The sequence below is a fragment of the Solanum stenotomum genome, chromosome 12 (assembly GCF_019186545.1).
Source record: "Solanum stenotomum isolate F172 chromosome 12, ASM1918654v1, whole genome shotgun sequence".
In the NCBI taxonomy this organism is placed as follows: Eukaryota; Viridiplantae; Streptophyta; class Magnoliopsida; order Solanales; family Solanaceae; genus Solanum; species Solanum stenotomum.
Window position 1 is genome coordinate 49,400,441 of NC_064293.1, and position 22,500 is coordinate 49,422,940.

Here is a 22,500-nt window from a genome sequence, read left to right on the forward strand (position 1 = left end):
CCCAGATTATGGAAACAGTATATGTGTATGTTTCTTTCATCTTCTGTTATGATTCCTTTGTCTGGTCATTTTATCTATGGTTTTGTATGCTTGCTTTACACCAGCTACATCAAAATACCGCCATTCAGATGATATGCATGTTTTCTTTGTAAGCTTTGGCCTTAAAGGAGAGGCTGAGCTCTACTTCTGACGTTTCTTTGTTGGAAATTGTTACTAAAACTCATGGGAGGCCAAATGGATATCGTAAGGTTTTGAAGGTAAAGTTCTTTTGAGTTTTAGTTGGTCAACTCCATTAGGATAGGCATGAAACTACCTATCACCCTTTTTTTTGTTGCAAAGTTCTATTTTTTGTCACTAAATCACCCTTTTGGTGAAACTACACAACCTTCTACTTTTTTTCTTGTTCTTATTACTCTCTCCGGTTTAACTCAAAAAAGCAATTTAACATGTTCTCTCTTGAGCTGAAAAACTGTTGCTTGACACAGCACCTCAGGTGGGTCTATGAGATTTTAGAATTAAATTTCCATTCATCGTGTTTTTTCTGACTTTGCTCTGTTTCCTTGTTATCTGCTATATTTTCTTCGCGGTCTCCTTCTTCTTTCTACTTGGATTTGCTGAACTTGAGCTGAGGGTCATCCAGAAACAGCCTCTCTACCTCCACAAGGTAGTGGTAAGGTGGCATTTGTCACTATTAATGCATAGTTCACTGTATAGTGAAAACACAATATCGCCTTTTAAAGTAGTAGTTAATATGAGGAAGTTATATAATGTCTATGGATAGTTTTTGACAACGACAGAGCCGACTTGGAAAGTTGTCTTGCTAGGAGAAACTACTTGGGAAGTTGTCTTGCTAGGGGAAACTACTTGGAAAGTTGTCTTGCTTGGATAACCCATTTCAAGTCTTCCTTCTCAATGTTAACGGTGGGTCGTGTAAAATAAATTATAGATATGCTTTTGGTGGGGACATACTGATACTACAATAAGGGTCCTTAGTATGTGGTGGAACTGGTTGATGTTATTGAGTTGTCGCTGAGAAGTTGCTAGTATGTATCCAATAATTATGGAACTCCTAATACAATAAGATTACACATTCTGAACAAACTTTTCTACTTTATTAAAAACTAGAGTAGCTGAAAAGCTTTTCACTTTGTTTTTCTTGAGTACTTACAACTTTGAATAATGTGAAGTCTTGATCTTTTTTCTCCGCCTTACTTTGGTGATGATGTCTTGGTCTGAGAGGACTTACCAGTGATGGCTTTCTTCACCTTTGCAATTGAGTGCTTGACTTTTGATCCAACTCCTGACAATATGTTCTGATGTTTTTTGGGAGGAACTTTGATAGCAGCATCTCTGGAGATTTCTACGATCACTGGATCTTCAGAACTTGACACTTCTCTTTTTTTTTGAATTCCTTCCTCTTCTCTGTCGTTGCCTTCTCTTTCTTCAGCAAAGTCTTCCTCAATTTTTGATGTCTCTTTTGTTGATACATGCACAAGGTCAGATAGTGCGGCCTTAGCTTGTGTCTCTCTCGATATGGATTCCTCTGGTACTTCTTTTGAATCACATTCAACTTCTTTCTTGTTTTCATAATTTTCCTGATGTTGTTCTGTTTCAGAAGTTTTGCATTTTTCCTGCATGTACTGGATATTTTTGGCCTCTGCACCCAGTTCCATATGTGGGGTAATGCTGTCTTTGGGAGTACCATTGGCATCAGTGCTGCTTGTTGGAATAGTTTCCTCTCTCTCCAATGTAAGTAGAGAATATGCTGCTTGCTCTTGTATCTGCTTAGTTGTGTTGCTCTCATTGCTCACCATGTTATCCATCGCTATCTCCTTTTCCGAAACCGTAACAGATTTCAATGATGTGAAATGCTTGGTTACTTTTTCCTCTTCGCCCCTTGTCTTTTCCTCTGGCACACGTCCTACTTGGGCAACTGGAGCATTTTCAACTCTTACTTCATGTATTTTGTTTGTTTCGTTGCATGTTATCATCTCTCCGGAACCTGCTGCTGTTTTTCGTTCTGATCCAAAAGGTTCCAAACTTACTCTTTCGGGTTCACTTATTGTTGTTTCCTCCTCTTTTTGCACCTGTGTTGTGTTGTTGTTTGAGGAATCTTCGCCGGTGGTCTCTCTTAAATCTTCTTCTTGTTCCTCCTATGAATTCATAATTCGCCGTCAGAAGCGTGAGTAAACAGGGGAGGCAGGGGGGAGTAAGAAAAGATTGGAATAATGTTTTTTGCTTCTATTTTTTTATCTTTGTTTTTTCCATCTTTGACACCTACGAACATTGGTAGTCTCCAGTAGACTTTTCCTTAGCCAGCTGTGGCTGAAAGGGATTTCATCTTAGTGATCTTTTCTAGAGTAGTTTTATGAACCGTCATATAATGTCTGTGTATATCAAGGTGGTGTGTATCCTGCAAACAGTTTACTAATATAATTCAAGTTTGTAATTTACATCAATACTTTGTTTCCTCTCGTTGAATCATTTTCAGCTGGACCTGTATGTCATTAACCTATGTGCTGAATATTTCAAGCAGTTTGAGTTCAATCATTTTCTATCAGCAACCTCTTTCCTAGACAGGAGGGAGTAAAACGGATCAAATCATGCTGATAAAATATTAAGATGGAATATAAGTGTGCAATTTAATCAGACCTCTTTGATTGGAGTCTTGATTTCCATCGTAACACATTCACTCTTTGATTCTGTGGCCTCTTCTGGGAGGTTTGTCTCAGTACTTTGATGATTAATATTTTTATTGTCATCAATATCAATTTTCTCCAGTTCTTCTAGCTTTTCGGATGTTTGTTCTCCAGCAGGTGAATCTTCATTCTGCTCTTCTGTATCCATGACTGCACATGTGTTGTGTTTTATATGCTGCTTGTAATCATCCTTTTCAACTCCTTTCAACATCTACAGAAAGAACAATTTTCTGAATAGGCAACTTTAACACTTTCTTAAGTAAGATGTATGATAACTGCATTCCAATTTCTAACCATTATGCTTTGGAATTCATCTCCCTTGTCAAAATTTTCATCTGTCTTCACTTCTGAATTTTCTCCCTCTTTTAACTTCTCTTGGTTGGTTCTGAGGCTATTTTCTTCTTCAAGGCAATCCGCACAAGAAATATCCTCTGTTTCTGATTTGTCAATGATCTGGAATTTGATCAGTCAACGTTAGCAATCTTTTAAGAAATACAGGAGAAAAAGGAAAAATATACATTTAATCAAATGATGCATGGTGCAAAATCTTAATTACAATTTTTACCTCCTGAGCAGGTGCACTGTAAGGCTCCTCATGGTCTGCAGACCTTTGTAAAGTATTGGTGTCTGCTATTCCTCTTGCCTGTTTCTCTTCGCATAGCTCAGCTAACTGATGCTTCAGTTGTTCATGTGGATCTGCACAGCTTTGTAATGTATTGGTGTCTGTATCTACTGCTGCTTTGTTTTCTTCAGAAATCTCAGATGTCTGATGGATAAGTTCTTCTGTGGATTCAGATATCTTTTCACTGTTTCTTCCATTTGTTTCTTTTTCAACCGGAGTATCGAGAATATAGCTAATATCTATTTCTCTGTTTTGTAGCTCAAGCTTATCTGCATCTGGGCTGTACTTATTATGATTTTGGAACCCGAAATCAGAGCTTTCAACCTGTTGAATGAGCCATTCATGATTTGGTTGGTATCCAGAAATAACTGAAAGGGTGAGGAAATAAGAGAAAATGCTGGAGGCTGCTAGCATGATGTAATAAAACACTATTGCAGTGGATATGCTGCTTCTAGCTGTGATTCGTCTTGAGATAATCTGCAAGTTTTATTCATGTTTCTGTAATGGTTGTAACGGTAAAGGGGGGAACATCAAGTTCTGTTTTGCTAGCTTTTCTTTAACTTCTTTCCTGTACTGTTATAATTTAGTTCCAATTTTATAATTCAGAAATGTGATTTTTTGTAGCAGATTGCCAATCGGCATTTATGTTATACTCTGCCTGCTTATATGAAATGTTTCTTGCAGTTGTCCATACATAATGTTCTCACAACAACATCTCCTCAATCCTCTCTTTGCAGAAGGGAACGGAGACTCAAATTAATTATATTCCTCTAGAGATTTGTGACCTTAACTAACTTGGAGTTGTGACTTAGTTGTTGTTCTGAAAATATCGTTCACAGGAGAATTAAATTTCTTGTCTCATCAGCATGCAATAAACTCGTAGATTCTTAGTAGATGCTAATCAGCAAATTCATTATAAGTTCTTGTTCACTTACCTTGTTAATACAGTCCTCCACCCTCATTTCTTCTGAAGAAAGTTCAGTTACGTTCTCTGCTCCATGGGCGTCATTAGCCTCTTCTGTGGTTAGATTGGCTTGCTGACCATTCTGCAGAAAAAAAAGAGAGCAATCCAGTGATGAAGAAAGAGAGAAAGCAGCATTTCTATTTTACCTTGGGCTTAGGTATATGAATTGTAAACAGGCTTGTGTGGTCACTTAACCTCTTGATTGGGGATTTCTGAAACCACTTTGCCTTCTTCAAAGTTATTTGCCGCCATCTCTTCTTTGGCGGATGTTAGAAGTTCCTCTAGAGTCGTTTCTTCTTTTTGTAGGGCATTATTGTTTGACTCATCACCAGCATTGATATCTTTAAGTTCTTTTATCTGTTTGTAGAGATAGTTTTTTTTTTTTTTTTGGTCAAATGAAAGATTATAGTGACAGATTTTATTATGATTTATGACTAGTTTAGGCACATGAAAAAATATCATACTATCAATAGAAGGCAGACATTTAATACCTCAGTTTCAACTTCTTTGCAAGGTTGTGCTGTTTCTTTGACAAACCGTTCTGCCTGTTTTTCAATCAAAGCTTCTTCTTTCTCTACATTATGTGTTTCAGATTCATCAATTCTTTCAGTGGCAGCTTCTGTCTCTTCCCTGTTTTGTTTTTTGGGTTCTTCTTCAATTGGTGGTTCTTTAGGTTTCTCTTCAATTATTGGTTCTTCAAGTTTCTCTTTACCTGCTAGTTCTTCATGTATCTCTTTAACTGCTGGATCCTCTGGTTCTTCTTCAACTGGTGGTTCTTCAGGTTTTTCCTTAACTGTTGGTTCTTCAAAGTTCTCAACTGCTGATTCCTCAGGTTTCTCCTCAACTGATGGTTCTTCATGTTTTTCATCAACTGTAGCTTCTTCAGGTTTCACCTCAACTGTTGGTTCCTCAAGTTTTTGGTCAACTACTTGTTCTTCAGTTGCTAGTTCTTCAGGTTTCTTTTCAACTGCTAGCTCTTCACGTGTCTCTTTAACCACTGGTTCTTCAGGTGTTTCTTTCACCTCTGGTTCTTGAGATTGCTCCTCAATCACTGATTCTTGGGGTTTCTCTTCAATTTTTGGTTTGGGTGTTACTTCAACTGCTGGTTCTTCAGGTTTTCCTTCAACTGCTAGTTTTTCAGGTTTTTCTCCAATTCTTGCTGGTTCCTCAAGTTTTTCATCAATTGTTGGTTCTTCAAGTTTCTCTTGAACTGTTGGTTCTTTTGGTTTCTCTTGAACTTCTGGTTCTTGAGGTTTCTCTTCAATCATTGGTTGTTCAGGTGTTTCTTTTGCCACAGGTTCTTCTAGTGTCCCTTCAATCACTGGTTCGTCGGATTTCTCCTCAACCGCTGGTTCTTTGGGTTTCTCCTCAACTTTTGATTCTTCAAGTTTCTCCCTAACAACTGGTTCTGCTGGTTTCTGTTCAACTGTCGGTTCCACTGGTTTCTCTTCAACTGCTGAATGTTCAGGCGTTTCCTCAACTTCAATGGTATTGCATGAAATTTCTCGAGGTTTCTCGTCAACTAGTTGTTCAGGTGTCCCTTCAACTGCTGGTTTGCTAGGTTTCTCTGGTTCTTCGAGTTTCTCCTCAATTTTTGGTTCTTCGGGTTTCTCCTCGATGGCAAGTTCTTCCCGTTTCTCTTCAACTGTCGATTCCTTGAGTTTCTCTTCAACTGCTGAATCTTCGGGTTTTTCCTCAATTTCAGCAAAATCATTGTCGGTATTGCATGAAATTTCATTGCCAGTCTTATCATTTGAGTCCACAACATGCTTATTCTGCTAGAAGAAAGTTTCACTTAATTTTTCAATAGATAAGCAGATGTGAATTCATTGCACATACATAACTATTAGGATGGACAACTTTGTGACAGTGTTTGATCCTCACCTTTTCGAGGGGCGTTACCTTTTCAGCTGCTGCTTTCTCTAGTTTCTCTTCAACAACTACTTCTTCATGTTTCTCTTCAGCTACTTGTTTGTCAGGTGTTTCTTCCCGTGCTGGTTTATCAACTGTTTCTTCCCCTGCAACTGGTTCGTCAAGCTTTTCTTCAACTACTAATTTTTCAGGTGTCTCCTCAACCATTAGTTCTTCGAATTTCTCCGATACAACTGGTTCTTTAGGTTTCTCTTTCAGTGCTAGTTCCTCATATTTTTTTTCTATTACTATTTCTTCATGTTTTTCCTCAACAGCTGAATAGTCAGAAACATCACTGTTGTCGTTGCACAGAATTTCACCATTAATCTTGTCTGTTGAGTGACTTGAGTCCGTATCTGGCATATTCTACAAGAAGAATTTAAAGATTCACTAAGACTTTTAATAGATAAGTAGATGCAAATTCCTTGCATGTAGAGAGCTGATAGGATGGTAAACTCTGCGACAGTGCTCGATTACCTTTTCCAAGAGAGTCACCGTTTCAACTGCTTGTTTTTCAGATTTCTGTTCAATAGCTAGTTCTTCCGGTGTCTCTTCAACTGCTGGTTTGTTGGGTTTCTCTTCAACTGTTAGGTCTTCAGGTGTTTCCGCTCTTGCTTGCTCTTCAAGTGTTTCTTCAATTGCCAATTTTTGAAGTTTCTCATTTATAACTGGTTCTTCAGGTTTATCCTCAACAATTGGTTCCTCATGTTTTTCCTCAACCATTGGTTCTTCAGTTTTTTCCTCAACTGCTGGATAGTCAGCAACATCAATGTTGGTATTGCATGGAGTTTCAGTGTCAGTCTTCCCGTTTGAATCTATAGCTGACATATCCTGCAAGAAAAATTTAAAGTTTTACTTAGTCTTCCAATAGATAAACATATGTGAATTGTTGCACATACATAACTAATAGTACAGTTAAAGCTTGTGATTGTACTTGATCCTTACCTCTTCCAACAAAGTTACCTTTTCAGGTTTCTCTTCGATTACTAGTTTCTCAAGGTTCTTTTCATCTGCTAGATCTTCAGGTGTTTCTTCAACTACAGGTTCTTCAGATTTCTCTTCAACTGTTGGTTCTTCAAGTTTCTCCTCGAAAACTTGTTCTTCAGTTTTTTTTTCCACAGCCGGTTCTTCAGGTTTCTCTGTCACTGCTGGTTCATCAGTTTTTTCATTAACCGCTGGTTCTTCACGTTTCTCTTCAATCACTTGTTTTTCATGTTTTTCTTTAACTACCTGTACTTCAGCTTTATCTTCAACTGTTGGATAGTAAGCAACATCGTTGTTTGAATTGCCTAGAATTTCACTGTCAATCTTGTCCTTTGAGTCTACAATTGGCATATTCTGCAAGAGAAGTTCAAAAATTCAATTTAATCTTCCAATAGATTGGCATATGTGAGTTCGTTGCACATATAAAGCTATTAGAATGGATAAACTTTGTGACATTGTTTTATCCTCACCTTCTCTAGGAGAGTTTCCATTTCTGGTTTCTCCTCTTCAATTGCTGGTTTGTCATGTTTCTCTTCAACAGCTATCTCTTCAGAGGTCTCTTCAACCATTGGTTCTTCAGGTTTCTCTTCAAGTGGTAGTTCTTCAGGTGTTTCCTCCCCTGCTAGCTCTTCATGTGTTTCTTTAGTTGTTGGTTCTTCAAGTTTCTCTTCAACAGTTGGTTCTTTAGGTTTCTCTTCAACTGGTTCTTCAGATTTCTCCTCAATTGTTGGTTCTTCAGGTTTCTCCATAATTGCTGGTATATCAAGTTTCTCTTCAATAACCGGTTTTTCCACAGCTGCTGGTTTTTCAGGGTTTTTCTCATCTTCTAGAAAGTGAGCAGCATCGTTGCTAGTATTGCAGGGAATTTTATTGTCAGTTTTTTCCTTCGAGTCTGCAACTAGCAAATTCTGTAAGAAGAATTTTAAGTTTCACTTAGTCTTTCAGTAGATAAGCAGATGTAAATTGTTGTACATACATAACTAATAGGACAGATAAACTTTATGACAGTGCTTGACCCTTGCCTTATCCAAAAGAGTTACCTTTTCTGGTTTCTCCTCTTCACTTGTTGGTTCTTCAGGTTTCACCTCTTCAACTGCTGGCTCTTCAGGTTTTTCTTCACATGCTAGTTCATTAGGTGTTTCTTCCCGTGTTGATTCTTTGGGTGTCTCTTCAGTTACTGTCTTTTCAGGTTTCTCTTCAACCTTTGGTTCTTCAAGTTTCTCCTCAGCCGATGGTTCTTCAAATTTCTCCTCCACAGTTGGTTTTTCACGTTCTTCTTCAACTGCCAGTTCTTCAAGTTTTTTCTCAACCGCTGGTTCTTCAGGCTTCTCCATAACAGCCAATACTTCAGATTTTTCTTCAATCATTGTTTCATCATGTTCTTTTTCAACTACTAGTTCTTGAGGTTTTTCCTCGACTGATTCATAGTCAGCAATATCATTGTTGGTATTGCAAGGAATTGCATTATCTATCTTGTCCTTTGGGTCTTCCATTGGGAAATTCTGCAAGAAATTTAGAGTTCTACTTAGTATTTAAATAGATAAACATATGTAAATTCGTTGCACATATAAAGCCTAATTTGATGAATAAACTTTGTGACAATATTTAATCCTGACCTTCTCTAGAAGAGCTTCTGTTTCAGGTTTCTCCTCTTCAACAATTAGTTCTTTAGGTGTCTTTTCAACCGTTGGTTCTTCAGTTTTCTCTTCAAGTGCTAATTCTTCAGGTGTTTCCTCCCCTTCTAGCTCTTCAGGTGTTTCTTCAGCCACTGGTTCTTGAGGTTCCTCCTCAACCACTGGTTCTTCAGGTTTCTCCTTAACCGCTGGTACATCAAGTTTCTCTTCAATAGTTGGTTCTTCAGGTTTTTCTTCAACTACTGACTCTTCAAGATTTTCCTCAACTTGTGGAGGGTGAGCAACATCATTATTGGTATTGCATGGAGTTTCACTGCCAGTTTTGTCGTTTGAGTCTACAACTATCATATTCTGCGAAAGAATTTAATGTTTCACTTAGTCTATCAATGAAGAAGCAGATGTGAATCATTGCACATACATAACTAATAAGATGGATAAACTTTGTGACAGTGCTTGACCCTCACCTTTTCCAAAAGAGCTACCTTTTTGGATGTCTCCTCTTCAAGTGCTGGTTTCTCTTCAAATAATAGTTCGTTAGGTGTTTCTTCCCGTTTTGGTTCTTCAGGTGCTTCTTCAGTTATTGGTTTTGCAGCTTTCTCCTCAATTGTCTCCTCAACCAATGGTTCTTTAAGCTTCTCTTCCATTGTTGTTTCTTTAGGTTTCTCTTCAATTGCCGGTGGTTCAGGTTTTTTCTCATCCACTGGTTCTTCTGGCTTCTCTGAAACCGCTGTTTCTTCTGATTTCTCTTCAATTGCTTGTTCTTCATGTTTTTTTTCAACTACTGGCTCTTCAGTTTTTTCCTCAACTGATGCATAGTCAGCAATGTCGTTGTTGGTATTGCATGGAATTGCATTGTCTGTCTTGTCCTTTGAGTTTACAATTGACAAATTATGCAAGAAAAGTTTAAGTTTCATTTAGTCTTTCAACAGATAAACTTATGTAAATTCGTTGCACATATAAAGCTAATATGATGGATAGTTTTTATGACAGTGTTTATTTGTCACCTTCTCCTGAAGAGCTTCCGTTTCAGGTTCTTCCTCTTCAATTGCTGGTTTTTCATCTTTCTTTTCAACAACTAGTTCTTCAGATGTGTCTTCAACTGTTGGTTCTTCAGGTTTCTCTTCAAGAGCTAGTTCTTCAGGTGTTTCCTCCCCTGCAAGCTCTTCAGGTGTTTCTATAGTCGCCGGTTCTTCAGGTTTCTCTGTAATTGCTAGTTCAGGTTTCTCCTCAACTGGTACTTCAGATTTCTCCTCAAATGTTGGTTCTTCAGGTTTCTCCTTAATAGCTGGTACACCAGGTTTCTCTTCAATGAGTGGTTCTTCAGTTTTTTCTTCAACTGCCGATTCTTCAGGATTTTCCTCACTGTCTGGAGAGTGTGCAACATCATTATTGGTATTGCATGGGATTTCACTGCCAGTTTTTTCGTTCGAGTCTACAATTAGCATATTCTGCAAAAAGAATTTAATGTTTCACTTAGCCTTTCAATAAAGATGCAGATGTGAATCATAGTACATACATAACTAACAAAATGGATAAACTTTGTGATAGTGCTTGACCCTTACCTTTTCCAAAAGAGTTACCTTTTCAGGTTTCTCCTCTTCCATGGCTGGTTCTTCATGTATCTCTTCAAATGCTAGTTCCTTAGGTGTTTCTTCAATTACTTGTTTTTCAGGTTTCTCCTCAATTTTTGGTTCTTTGATTGTCTCCTCAACTGATGGTACTTCAAGCTTTTCTCCCACGGTTGGTTTTTCAGGTTTCTCTTCAACTGTCGGTTGTTCAGGTATTTTCTCAACCGCTGGTTCTTCTGGTTTCCCCGAAACCCTTGATTCTTTAGATTTTTCTTCAATTGCTGATTCTTCAGATATCTCTTCAACTATTGGTTCTTCAGTTTTTTCCTCAACTGATGCATAGTCAGCAATGTCATTGTTGGTATTGCATGGAATTGCATTGTCTATTGTGTTCTTTGAGTTTACAATTGGAAAATTCTGCAAGAAAATTTAAAGTTTCATTTAGTCTTTCAATAGATAAACATGTAAATGCGTTGCACATATAAAGCTAATATGTTGAATAAACTTTGTGAGTGTTAATTCTCACCTTCTCTTTAAGAGCTTCCATTTCAGGTTCCTCCTCTTCAATTGCAGGTTTTTCAACTTTCTCTTCAACAACTAGCTCTTCAGATGTATCTTCAACCGTTGGTTCTTCAGGTTTCTCTTCAAGTGCTAGTTCTTCAGGTGTTTCTATAGCTGCCGGTTCTTGAGGTTTCTCTTCAGTCGCCGGTTCTTGAGGTTTCTCCTCAGCTGGTACTTCAGATTTCTCCTCAAATGTTGGTTCTTCAGGTTTCTCCTCAACTGCTGGTACATCAGGTTTCTCTTCAATGACTAGTTCTTCATTTTTTATTTCATCTGCCGGTTCTTCAGGATTTTCCTCAATGTCTGGAGAGTGAGCAACATCATTATTGGTATTGCATGGAATTTCACTGCCAGTTTTGGTGTTCGAGTCTACAATTAGCATATTCTGCAAAAAGACTTTAATGTTTCACTTAGCCTTTCAAAAGAAGAGCATGTGAATCACTGTACATGCATAACTAACAAAATGGATAAACTTTGTGATAGTACTTGACCCTTACCTTTTCCAAAAGAGTTACCTTTTCAGGTTTCTCCTCTTTCATTGCTGACTCTTTATGTATCTCTTCTAATGCTAGTTCCTTGGGTGTTTCTTCAGTTACTTGTTTATCAGGTTTCTCCTCAATTTTTAGTTCTTTGATCGTCTCCTCAACTGATGGTTCTTCAAGCTTTTCTCCCACTGTTGGTGTTTCAGGTTTCTCTTCGATTGTCGGTTGTTCAGGTATTTTCTCAACCGGTGGTTCTTCTGGTTTCTCCAAAACCCTTGATTCTTCAGATTTCTCTTCAATAGCTGATTCTTCAGATATCTCTTCTACTTCTGGTTCTTCAGTATTTTCCTCAGCTGATGCATAGTCAGCAATGTCATTGTTGGTATTGCATGGAATTGCATTGTCTGTTGTGTTCTTTGAGTTTACAATTGGCAAATTCTGCAAGAAAATTTGAAGTTCCATTTAGTCTTTCAATGGATGAAACATATTTAAATTCATTGCACTTATAAAGTTAATATGCTGAATAAACTTTGTGACAGTGTTAATTGTCACCTTCTCCTGAAGAGCTTCCATTTCAGGTTCCTCCTCTTCAATTGCTGGTTTTTCATCTTTCTCTTCAACAACTAGCTCTTCAGATGTATCTTCTACTGTTAGTTCTTCAGGTTTCCCTTCAAGTGCTAGTTCTTCAGCTGTTTCTATAGCTGCCGGTTTTTCAGGTTTCTCTTCAGTCGCTGGTTCTTGAGGTTTCTCCTCAGCTGGTACTTCAGATTTCTCCTCAAATTTTGGTTCTTCAGGTTTCTCCTCAACTGCTGGTACATCAGGTTTCTCTTCAATGACTGGTTCTTCATTTTTTATTTCAACTGCCGATTCTTCAGGATTTTCCTTGATGTCTGGAGAGTGAGCAACATCATTATTGGTATTGCATGGAATTTCACTGCCAGTTTTGGTGTTCGAGTCTACAATTAGCATATCCTGCAAAAGGAATTTAATGTTTCACCTAGCCTTTCAAAAAAAGAGCATGTGAATCACAGTACATGCATAACTAACAAAATGGATAAACTTTGTTATTATACTTGACCCTTACCTTTTCCGAAAGAGTTACCTTTTCATGTTTCTCCTCTTCAACGGTTGGTTCGTCATGTTTCTCTTCAAATGATAGTTCCTTAGTTGTTCCTTCAGGTTTCTCCTCAATTGTTGGTTCTTTGGTTGTCTCTCCAACCAATGGTTCTTCAAGCTTTTCTCCTCCAACTGTTGGGTTTTCAGGTTTCTCTTCAATTGTCGGCTGTTTAGGTATTTTCTCAACCTCTGGTTCTTCTGGTTTCTCCAAAACCCTTGATTCTTCAGATTTCTCTTCAATAGCTGATTCTTCAGATTTCTCTTCAACTACTGGTTCTTCAGTTTTTTCCTCAACTAATGCATAGTTAGCAATGTCATTGTTGGTATTGCATGGAATTGCATTGTCTGTATTGTCCTCTGCGTTTACAATCGGCAATTTCTGCAAGAAAATTTAAAGTTTCATTTTGTCTTTAAATAGATAAACATATATTAATTCGTTGCACTTATAATGTTAATATGCTGAATAAACTTTGTGACAGTGTCAATTGTCACCTTCTCCTGAAGAGCATCCGTTTCAGGTTCCTCCTCTTTAATTGCTGGTTTTTCATCTTTCTCTTCAACAACTAGCTCTTCAGATGTATCTTCAACTGTTAGTTCTTCAGGTTTCCCTTCAAGTGCTAGTTCTTCAGCTGTTTCTATAGCTGCCTGTTTTTCAGGTTTCTCTTCAGTCGCCGGTTCTTGAGGTTTCTCTTCAGCTGGTACTTCAGATTTCTCCTCAAATTTTGGTTCTTCAGGTTTCTCCTTAACTGCTGGTACATCAGGTTTCTCTTCAATGACTGGTTCTTCATTTTTTATTTCAACTGCCGATTCTTCAGGATTTTCCTTGATGTCTGGAGAGTGAGCAACATCATTATTGGTATTGCATGGAATTTCACTGCCAGTTTTGGTGTTCGAGTCTACAATTAGCATATCCTGCAAAAAGAATTTAATGTTTCACCTAGCCTTTCAAAAAAAGAGCATGTGAATCACAGTACATGCATAACTAACAAAATGGATAAACTTTGTTATTATACTTGACCCTTACTTTTTCCAAAAGAGTTACCTTTTCAAGTTTCTCCTCTTCTACGGTTGGTTCGTCATGTTTCTCTTCAAATGATAGTTCCTTGGGTGTTTCTTCAGTTACTGTTTTTTCAGGTTTCTCCTCAATTGTTGGTTCTTTGGTTGTCTCTCCAACCAATGGTTCTTCAAGCTTTTCTCCTCCAACTGTTGGGTTTTCAGGTTTCTCTTCAATTGTCGGCTGTTTAGGTATTTTCTCAACCTCTGGTTCTTCTGGTTTCTCCAAAACCCTTGATTCTTCAGATTTCTCTTCAATAGCTGATTCTTCAGATTTCTCTTCAACTACTGGTTCTTCAGTTTTTTCCTCAACTAATGCATAGTTAGCAATGTCATTGTTGGTATTGCATGGAATTGCATTGTCTGTATTGTCCTCTGCGTTTACAATCGGCAATTTCTGCAAGAAAATTTAAAGTTTCATTTTGTCTTTAAATAGATAAACATATATTAATTCGTTGCACATATAAAGCTTATATGGTGGATTAACTTTGTGACAGTATTTAATCCTCACCTTCTCCTGAAGAGCTTTCCTAACAAGTTCCTTCTCTTCAATAGCTGTTTCTTCATCTTTCTCTTCAAGAACTAGTTCTTCAGGTGTCTCTTCAAGTGCTAGTTCTTCAGGTGCTTCCTCCTTTGTTAGCTCTTCAACTGTTTCTTTAGCTGCCGCTTCTTCAGGTCTCTCTTTAGACGCCGGTTCTTGAGGTTTCTCCTCAACTAGTACTTCAGATTTCTCCTCAAATGTTGGTTCTTCAGGTTTCTCCTTAACTGCTGGTACACCAGGTTTCTGTTCAATGACTGATTCTTCAGTTTTTTCTTCAACTGCCGATTCTTCAGGATTTTCCTCAATGTCTGGAAAGTGAGCAACATCATTACCGGTATTGCATGGAATTTCACTACCAGTTTTGTCGTTCAAGTCTACAATTAGCATATTCTGCAAAATGAAGTTAATGTTTACTTTGCCTTCCAATAAAGAAGCAGATGTTAATCACAGTACATACATGACTAACAAAATGGATAAACTTTGTGATAGTGCTTGACCCTTACTTTTTCAGGTTTCTCCTCTTCAACGGCTGGTTCTTCATGTTTCTCTCCAACTGCTGGTTTTTCAGGTTTCTCTTCAACTGTCGGTTCAGTTTTTTTCTCAACCACTAGTTCTTCAAGCTTCTCCGAAACAACTGATTCTTCAGATTTATCTTCAATTGCTAATTCTTCATGTGTTTTTCCAACTGCTGGTTCGTCAGGTTTTTCCTCAACTGATGCATAGTTAGCAATATCATTATTGGTGGTATTGCATGGAATTGCATTGTCTATCCTGTCCTTTGAGTCTACAATTGGCAAATTCTGCAAGAAAATTGAAGTTTCACTTAGTCTTTTGACAGATAAACAGATGTAAATTCATTGCACATATAAAGCTAATATGATGGATAGACTTTGTGGTAAGTGTTTAATCTTCACCTTCTCCAGAAGCCCTTCTGTTAAAGGTTTCTCCTCCTCCATTACTGCTGGTTTTTCAGGTATGTCTTCAACCATTGGTTCTTCAGGTTTCTCTTCAAATGCTAGTTCTTCATGTGTTTCCTCCCCTGCTAGCTCTTCATGTGTTTCTTTCGCTGTCCGTTCCTTAGGTTTCTCTTCAGCCGCTGGTTCTTCAGGTTTCTCCTCAACCATTGGTTCTTCAGGTTTCTCTTTAATCTCTGATCCATCACGTTTCTCTTCAAAAATTGGGTTTTCTGGTTTTTCTTCAACTGCTGGTTCTTCGGTTATTTTCTCAGTTTTTGGATAGTGAGCAGCATCGTTGTTGGTATTGCATAGAATATCACTATCAGTGTTGTCCTTAGAGTCTACAACTAGCATTTTCTGCAAGAAGAATTTAAAGTTTCTCTTAGTCTTTCAAGAGATAACCAGAAATGAATTGTTGGACATACATAACTAATAGGATGGATAAACTTCTTGATAATACTTGACCCTCACCTTTTCCAAAAGAGATACTTTTTTGGGTTTCTCCTCTTCAACTGCTGGTTTCTCTTCAAATGCTAGTTTATTTTGTGTTTCTTCCTGTGTTGGTTCTTCAGGTGCTTCTTCAGTTATTGGGTTTTCAGGTTTCTCTTCAAATGCTTGTTCATTTGGTGTTTCTTCCTGTGTTGGTTCTTCAGGTGCTTCTTCAGTTACTGGTTTTTCAGGTTTATCTTCAACTGCTGGTTCTTCTAGTGTCTCCTCAATTGATGGTTCTTCAAGTTCCTCTCTTGCTACTGGTTTTTCAGATTTCTCTTCAACTGCTGGTTGTTCAGGTTTTTTCATAACCACTGACTCTTCAGATCTCTCTTCAATTGCTGGTTCTTCATGTTTATTTTCAACTACTGGTTCTTCAGTTTTTTCCTCAACTGATTCATAATCGGCAATAGCATTGTTGGTATTGCATTGAATTGCATTGTCTGTCTTGTTCTTTGACTTTTCAATTGGTGAATTCTGCAAAAATAAATAAATTGAAGTTTCATTTAGTCTTTCAACGGATAAAACAGATGTAAATTCGTTACGCATTTAAAGCTAATATGATGGATAAACTTTGTGAAAGTGTTTAATCCTCACATTCTCCTGAAGAGCTTCCGTTTCAGGTTTCTCCTCTTCAATTGCTTTCTTTTCAGCTTTCTCTTCAACATCTAGTTCTTCAAGTGTCTCTTCAACGGTTGGTTCTCTAGGTTTCTCTTCAAGGGCTAGCTCTTCAGGCATTTCCTCCTCTGCTAGTTCTTCAGGTGTTTCTTTAGCTGTTGGTTCTTCAGGTTTCTCTCCAGCCTCTGGTTTTCGAGTTTTCTCCTCAAATGATTCTTCAGATTTTTCCTCAACCATTGGTTCTTCACGTTTCTCCCTAACCATTGGTAAATCAGGTTTCTCTAGTTTTTCAGGTTTTTCTTCAACTGCTGGTTCCTCAAATTCTGCAAAGTTAGCAGCATCATTGTTGGTATTGCATGGAAGTTCATTCTCACTTTTGTCGTTCGAGTCTACAACTTGTATTTTCTGCAAGAAAAATTTGAAGTTTCAGTTGGTCTTTCAGTAGATAAGCAAATGTGAACTGTTACACATACATAACTAATACAATGGATAAACTTTGTGCCAGTGCTTGGTCCTCACCTTTTCCAAGAAAGTTACCTTCTCAGGTTTTTCTTCAAATTCTAACTCTTCGGATGTTTTTTCTTGTGTTGGTTCTTTTGGTGTTTCTTCAACCACTAGTTCTTCGGGCTTCTCTTCAACCTCTGTTTTTTCAAATTTCTCCTGAACCTCTGTTTCTTCAGGTTTCTCTTGCACAACTGGTTCTTCAGTTTTTACTTCAACTGCTGGTTCTTCAGGTTTTTCTTCCACCGCTGGTTCTGCATGTTTCTCCGTAACTATTGGTTCTTTAGTTTTCTCTTCAATAATTGGTTTTTCATGTTTTTCTTCAACTTCTAGTTCTTCAGTTTTTTCCTCTACTGCTGGATGGTCAGCAACATCTTGGTTTCCCTTCTCGATTGAGTTGTCCCCATGTTTCGCACTCGTATCTGATTCAGCATAATCTGACCTGGTTTCTTCTACAACATCAACAAATGAGTTAACAAGCACATTCCTAGCACCCTCTCCATCTCCTGTCTCTTTTTTCTCGTCCTCTCCTCTTTGGCACTCTGATTTGGGGGATATGAAAATATTTCTATCACCATTGTAGTCATTCTCATCTTTGACTGCCTTCTCATCCTTAGTGTCGCCAGGTGATTTGATTGCGCCAGTGTCTGTCCCTTCCGTTTTATATTTTGCAGAGCTAACATCTCCTCGGACGGTCAAGGGGATAGATGTGTTCTTCTCAACATTGTTCATTTCACATGATGTTTCACTCTCTTCACTTGGATTCTGTGTTCCCGCAGAAACGATTTCTACTCTTTTGTCTTCTTCTTTCTCCCCCAGATGGAATGAACTCCCGGACATCTGTTCATCTGACTTGTTTGGTGTATCGACTGATACATGGACTTCCACTGAACTACCATTTTCTTCGACAGCTTTGGAAACTAAGGGTGATGCATAAAATTTTTCACCCTCAGTGGTTCCATAATTACCTTTAATCAGATCCTTGACATTTTCAACCTCTGAAGTTCCTTCAAACTCAGATAGTGATTGGTCCCTTTTGTCTTTCTCCAACTTCAGTTTGTCTGATATTGCGTACACTTCCCCTAGCAAATTATCTTCCTTTATCTGCATAAAGAATGATATTTGCTATGTTGTAACAGAATTAAGAAGAAATGTGTTTTAAGTTATCCAACATTGGCAGAGCAGCAGTAAAGTTACAACATGAAATTTGTCAGACTAATCCTGCCCTATTGGAACTGTATAACATTAGCAAGATCCCTTTTTTATCATTGAAATGGAGTTACTAACCCTAGCTTAGTGGTCAAAGCCTTAAAAGGTCCCAACTCCCTACGTATAGGACCTTCTCAGGACCTATTTACTCTTTGTATTATGTATGAGATATTTATCATTGGCGAAAGAGACTGCAGTACGAAACAATAGAAAAGAATGCAGGAGGACTTCTACCTACAATATTTGAAGTAGTCATAAACCTACTAAGTTTGTGAAAAGCTGGTGAGATACTGTTTGTTGCATGTACAAGTGATTTGTTTGTGGCTTCTAAAGAAAGATAAATTTGGAGTTTTCAGTTGGGTAAATACAGATTAGTCCGTCAGCTGGGGGCTTAATTCTTTTAACTTCTGAGATTATACACATTAATTACCAGTAGCATGTTTCTAGATTAGGTTGATTTGACAAACAAGTCGTATAGAGAATTTTTAAGTGTTGGTGTCAAACAGTCATGATAAACCAATTACCTCTTAACATTTTTCTCAAGTGTTTCTAAACCATGAGAGGATTGATTTGAAATGTATATCCATAACTTCTCCATATAAGTACCTGAGTGGAACAGTTTGCCTTCCAAGGCTAACTACAAGTTTGTCTCACACAATTAAAATGAGAAACAAGTCTTTTGGGGAGAGTCAAGTTTTTCAATACTAATTTATTTAAGAAGAGTTTTAAAAATCAGATTTTATTGATTTGTTTCTGTGCTAATTCAAAGAGGTTTTCGTTTCATCAATAACTATAGTCTTTTGGAGAGAGTCAAGTTGTCAGTATTACATTATTTCATGAGCAGTTGAGGATTAATAATTGTGCTGATTTGTTTCTGTGCTATTTCTTTTAGGTCATATTACCTCCAAAAACATATATAGAAGTCAAGTTGTTATTACCTAAGAAGAAGATCAACTGTTATATGGGACTATATCAAGAAGGAATCTCAGGTAAGGCAAAGTTTTCCTGGAACTTTATATGAACATTCAGCCATGGTAGTTAGGATGCTCTTCAATTAGCCAATTCAAGAAGGATCGAGTTTATTGTAGAATAAACAATTTGATCCAGTTGAATATCTACTAATTTGTAGAAATAACATACAAGTTCCTGAAACTAGGAAACCTCTATAAGTGATAAGCAAAACCGAAACAAATTTTCTTTTGTCATCAAAGATTGCATGAAATCATCTTTACATGAAGATGGTAACCTTGATTCGGTTCTTTAGTGACAACCTTTGCGCTTTGAAGAAAATTGGCGGTGATTTGGTGAAGTTATTTCATTAACGCATACTTCAGTGGCGTACTAATACTTAATCTAGTATGTAACATGTATTTGTACTTCTTAGGAACACTGTATTCCTGACCGATCTTTATGGAACAAATGAACACATCTCTCTTCACACAGTTGTTTGAGGTATGATCTCTGATCAAGCCGTTGCTTCTTTTGAAGTTTTTTCATATACATGAAAGCAAGCTTGACTACTATAATTAGCTATAGAAATTACTGCTGCAGCTAATGAAATGATGAAACACACAAAATGAAGAAGTATCATGCTCACATAAAGTAAAAATAAGTGAGTTAACTTACACTTTTGTTCTCTGGTATTTCAGCGTCATCTTCCATTTCTCATAAGCTGATCGCAGAACTGCTGTGTTACGTTTTCTTTTCCACTCGCTAAAGACTATCAGAGTGTGTGTTGTACAATTGAACTCGACTGACAATTCTCATAACTTTAAGTAGAGATTCTCTATATGTCAATGCAGGATTACAATAGTTATATAATAATTAACTGATGACCATGTTGTTAAAGTAGACAGAAAATGACAAATCCCACTTGTTAATTCTACTAATATAGTGAGTTGGACATAGATGCCTGGTCCTTTTGAATGATGAGTAGTCACATGCCCCTCTAGTGTAGCTTTAGTCATCAAACAGCCACATAATTGTTTCTTATGACTGTAGGGATTGTGCTGCTGACAAGGAGAAATTGCCAGAAGATTATACTTTTACTTGATCCCAGGGTGGTTATAAACTAAGTTACACAGACTCTTCACTTTCAATGCCGCACCCATGTCTGATTCTCCAAAAATACACTACTTTTGGAGATCCGACACGCATTCGTTGACATTTTCAAAGAGTCCGAGCAACCTAGGTTAAAATTTTCTTTATGGTCCTAAAATTTTATTTGAAGGAGAGTAACATGCCTTCCTAACAATCCTTAGATAGGTGTTGTTGGCTTGAATGTTCCTACAAATTGGTTTTATTGATTTACTTGATCTTGGACAACTTTGGCTTGAATTTTAATGCATTTTACTAGTGATCCTATAATCTGTTTGACCATTATTTTAGTGAGATAACTTTGGACTAAGAGCTCAAATGGAGCGACGTAAACAATGAGGATTTATATAGCCGGTCTCAACTTGCTTGAGACTGAGATGTAGTTGTATTTGAGCCTAAAACTGTGATGTATCAAGTGAGTCTGTTGATCTCAATCACCCAATACAAATATGGAATCGAAAAGGTAAATGATACAGGTAACGGAGGGTAAAAGAAAGAGAAAGAAACTAAACAGTCATTTCTAAAGGTAAAAAGATGTCAACTTAGGTAAAAAAAGGTCAATTATATTTTCCTCCAGGTCTTAAGGTAAATTAAAGGGAAACCTGTGTCATGTGATAAAAATAGTCAATAACTTTACAATAAACCATGAGATGGGCACAAAGGGAAAGGAAAGAGAAGGATATTTAAATCAACAGATGTAAAGTTTCATTGATAGGTGCAATTTTAGTATACAGTTCAAGTCAAAAAGCAACAATAATTTACTGATGACTGGGTAAACAATAATCAGGAGCGGAGTCTAGAGCAAGTGAGTTCGAACCCAATTAAATTACAGTAAGTTGAATCTTTCTCAATTTCATATTTGAATTTTCTTAGCGAAAATTTCGAGACTGTACCAAAAAAAATAATCAAAAGAGCAGGTTGATGAGATGTAGGAAGTGGAAAGTCCCATGTTCCATGTCACTAGTCGACGTGGAAAAACTGTTTTTATGATAAAATATAAGATTATTGATAATAAAGTTAAAAAAATATGACTAGGATCAATGAATTGTAAGAGGATGCATCATGCATGTGTAGAGCTGGTGGGAGAGTAATTTGGTTTTAAAACAAAGAGTTGTCCCAATCAATCCAAGATAATAGATGGTTTGTCTTTTTTTGCCGCCCTTTAGGTTTGGATATAAAGTTGTAAGCAAATAGCAATATTTCAACTATTTTCTTCCTGCAATAATGTATTACAAGGACAAAAAAAAAAAGATCATTATATTACAGGGTCTTAACATTTTACACTGATTATACAGTAATAATAGAAAATTAAGATTAGTTAATTTTTGGTGTGAGTCTATTGTAACTTGTATATTGTAAAAAAATCGGTAATTGTTATTAAAAAAAATATGTACTTTGTATAAATAAATAAATTAAAATTTGATTGCATTTAATAAGTAGTGAGTTACATTTTTGTCACGGCTTATTGAGTGCTACAATTAACTGATTTAGGTAGTCATGTCTTATTGATATATTATATTGTGGCGTTACGGAATTTCTGACAAGGAGGGCTTCGATAGAACTCGCACACCAAAGTTGTATAAGTTTGATCGTAATTTTAGTTCAAACTTTATATCTAATAACTTAAAATTGATAGAACTCAAAATGCATAGATTTGTTAATTAATCATACCATACCAAAATCACAATCAACAAACACTTATCATAGAAGAAGATGAAAACCAGAATGTCCCACAGCCCCTACCTAAAAATAGGCAGCCATATATCCAAAGTATATAAATAAATCAAGAAAAAGACATTAGTGCCGAAGTGTCACGTTCAGTAGGCCACGAAGGTGTCCTCATCATTCATCAATTTTGGATGGACGGTTCCCACTTGCTGCTCGATACGACTTCTTCTTGATTCTTTCTACTTTTGAACTTCCGTTTTACCCATCATAGTCGGATTCTGAATTTGAAGTTTAACGATTCATATAGCATTCTCAAGTCAAGGTAAGAGAAACATTACGTACACATCATTTTTTCCATATATCATTTGTGAGATTTTACTAAAGTTGTAATTGAATTTGTTATCAAATATTTATAATTATTTAATGGAATTTTCAATACATATATAGGATCTGGATAAAAATTAGTATTTGATTGATAACATGAATTTGTAGACGATACTCTAGATTTGCCCATGCTAGCCATGAGATGAGATGGTTTCAAGATACTGAACCCAATAATCACTGAGTTACTAATTTGAAACTTATACTATAGTAGATTTCTTTAGCACTTTGAACAATATCTATTACTAGATTTTATTGTAATCGTAACTAATACTATACACAGTGGTGAATTCAGGAATTTTATTTAGGGGTTCGAAAAATAAAAATATAAACGTATAAATAAGCCAACAAAATACAATTTCAAGGAAGTACTAGTATATAGTTTATAAGTACAAAAAAAAAATTAGTTCCGTTAGCAGAGACCTTTTAGCACTTTTAGATTTTTT

The 22,500-nt window shown here is 36.8% G+C and overlaps 1 protein-coding gene across 18 annotated transcripts; it reads right to left on the reverse strand.

The window, feature by feature from the left end:
- Nucleotides 1-997: 997 nt before the first annotated feature.
- Nucleotides 998-19,851, reverse strand: LOC125848885 (uncharacterized). 18 transcript variants are annotated; one of them, XM_049528843.1, is made up of 27 exons: nt 19,535-19,848; nt 16,718-17,803; nt 16,178-16,603; nt 15,563-16,057; nt 15,050-15,448; nt 14,639-14,935; nt 14,106-14,525; nt 13,584-13,991; nt 13,034-13,453; nt 11,441-11,863; nt 10,909-11,328; nt 10,377-10,799; nt 9,819-10,262; nt 9,279-9,680; nt 8,797-9,165; nt 8,203-8,682; nt 7,651-8,088; nt 7,142-7,534; nt 6,674-7,027; nt 6,170-6,562; nt 4,777-6,063; nt 4,481-4,642; nt 4,257-4,367; nt 3,265-3,645; nt 2,994-3,152; nt 2,653-2,910; nt 998-2,153 (listed from the first exon to the last, which is right to left on the reverse strand). In XM_049528843.1, the coding sequence occupies exons 1-27, from the start codon at nt 19,568-19,570 to the stop codon at nt 1,209-1,211; spliced, it is 11,829 nt and encodes a 3,942-aa protein (XP_049384800.1). In that variant the 5' UTR covers nt 19,571-19,848; the 3' UTR covers nt 998-1,208. The 18 variants fall into 18 exon arrangements, with proteins under 18 accessions (XP_049384800.1, XP_049384792.1, XP_049384797.1 ...); XM_049528835.1 differs by having other exon boundaries at nt 13,566-13,991; XM_049528840.1 differs by lacking the exon at nt 13,034-13,453 and adding an exon at nt 11,978-12,397 and having other exon boundaries at nt 13,566-13,991; nt 16,736-17,803; nt 19,535-19,847.
- Between the last annotated feature and the right edge of the window lie 2,649 nt (nt 19,852-22,500).

Coding starts and splice junctions, on each gene's coding strand:
- LOC125848885 (XM_049528835.1), bottom strand. CDS start 19,570: ATGGAAGATGACGCTGAAATACCAGAGAACAAAAGT. Junction 9,681..9,818: donor CGGAAGCTCTTCAGGAGAAG/GTGACAAATAAA, acceptor GTAAACTCAAAG/GACAAGACAGACAATGCAAT. Junction 3,153..3,264: donor ACAGTGCACCTGCTCAGGAG/GTAAAAATTGTA, acceptor ATCAAATTCCAG/ATCATTGACAAATCAGAAAC.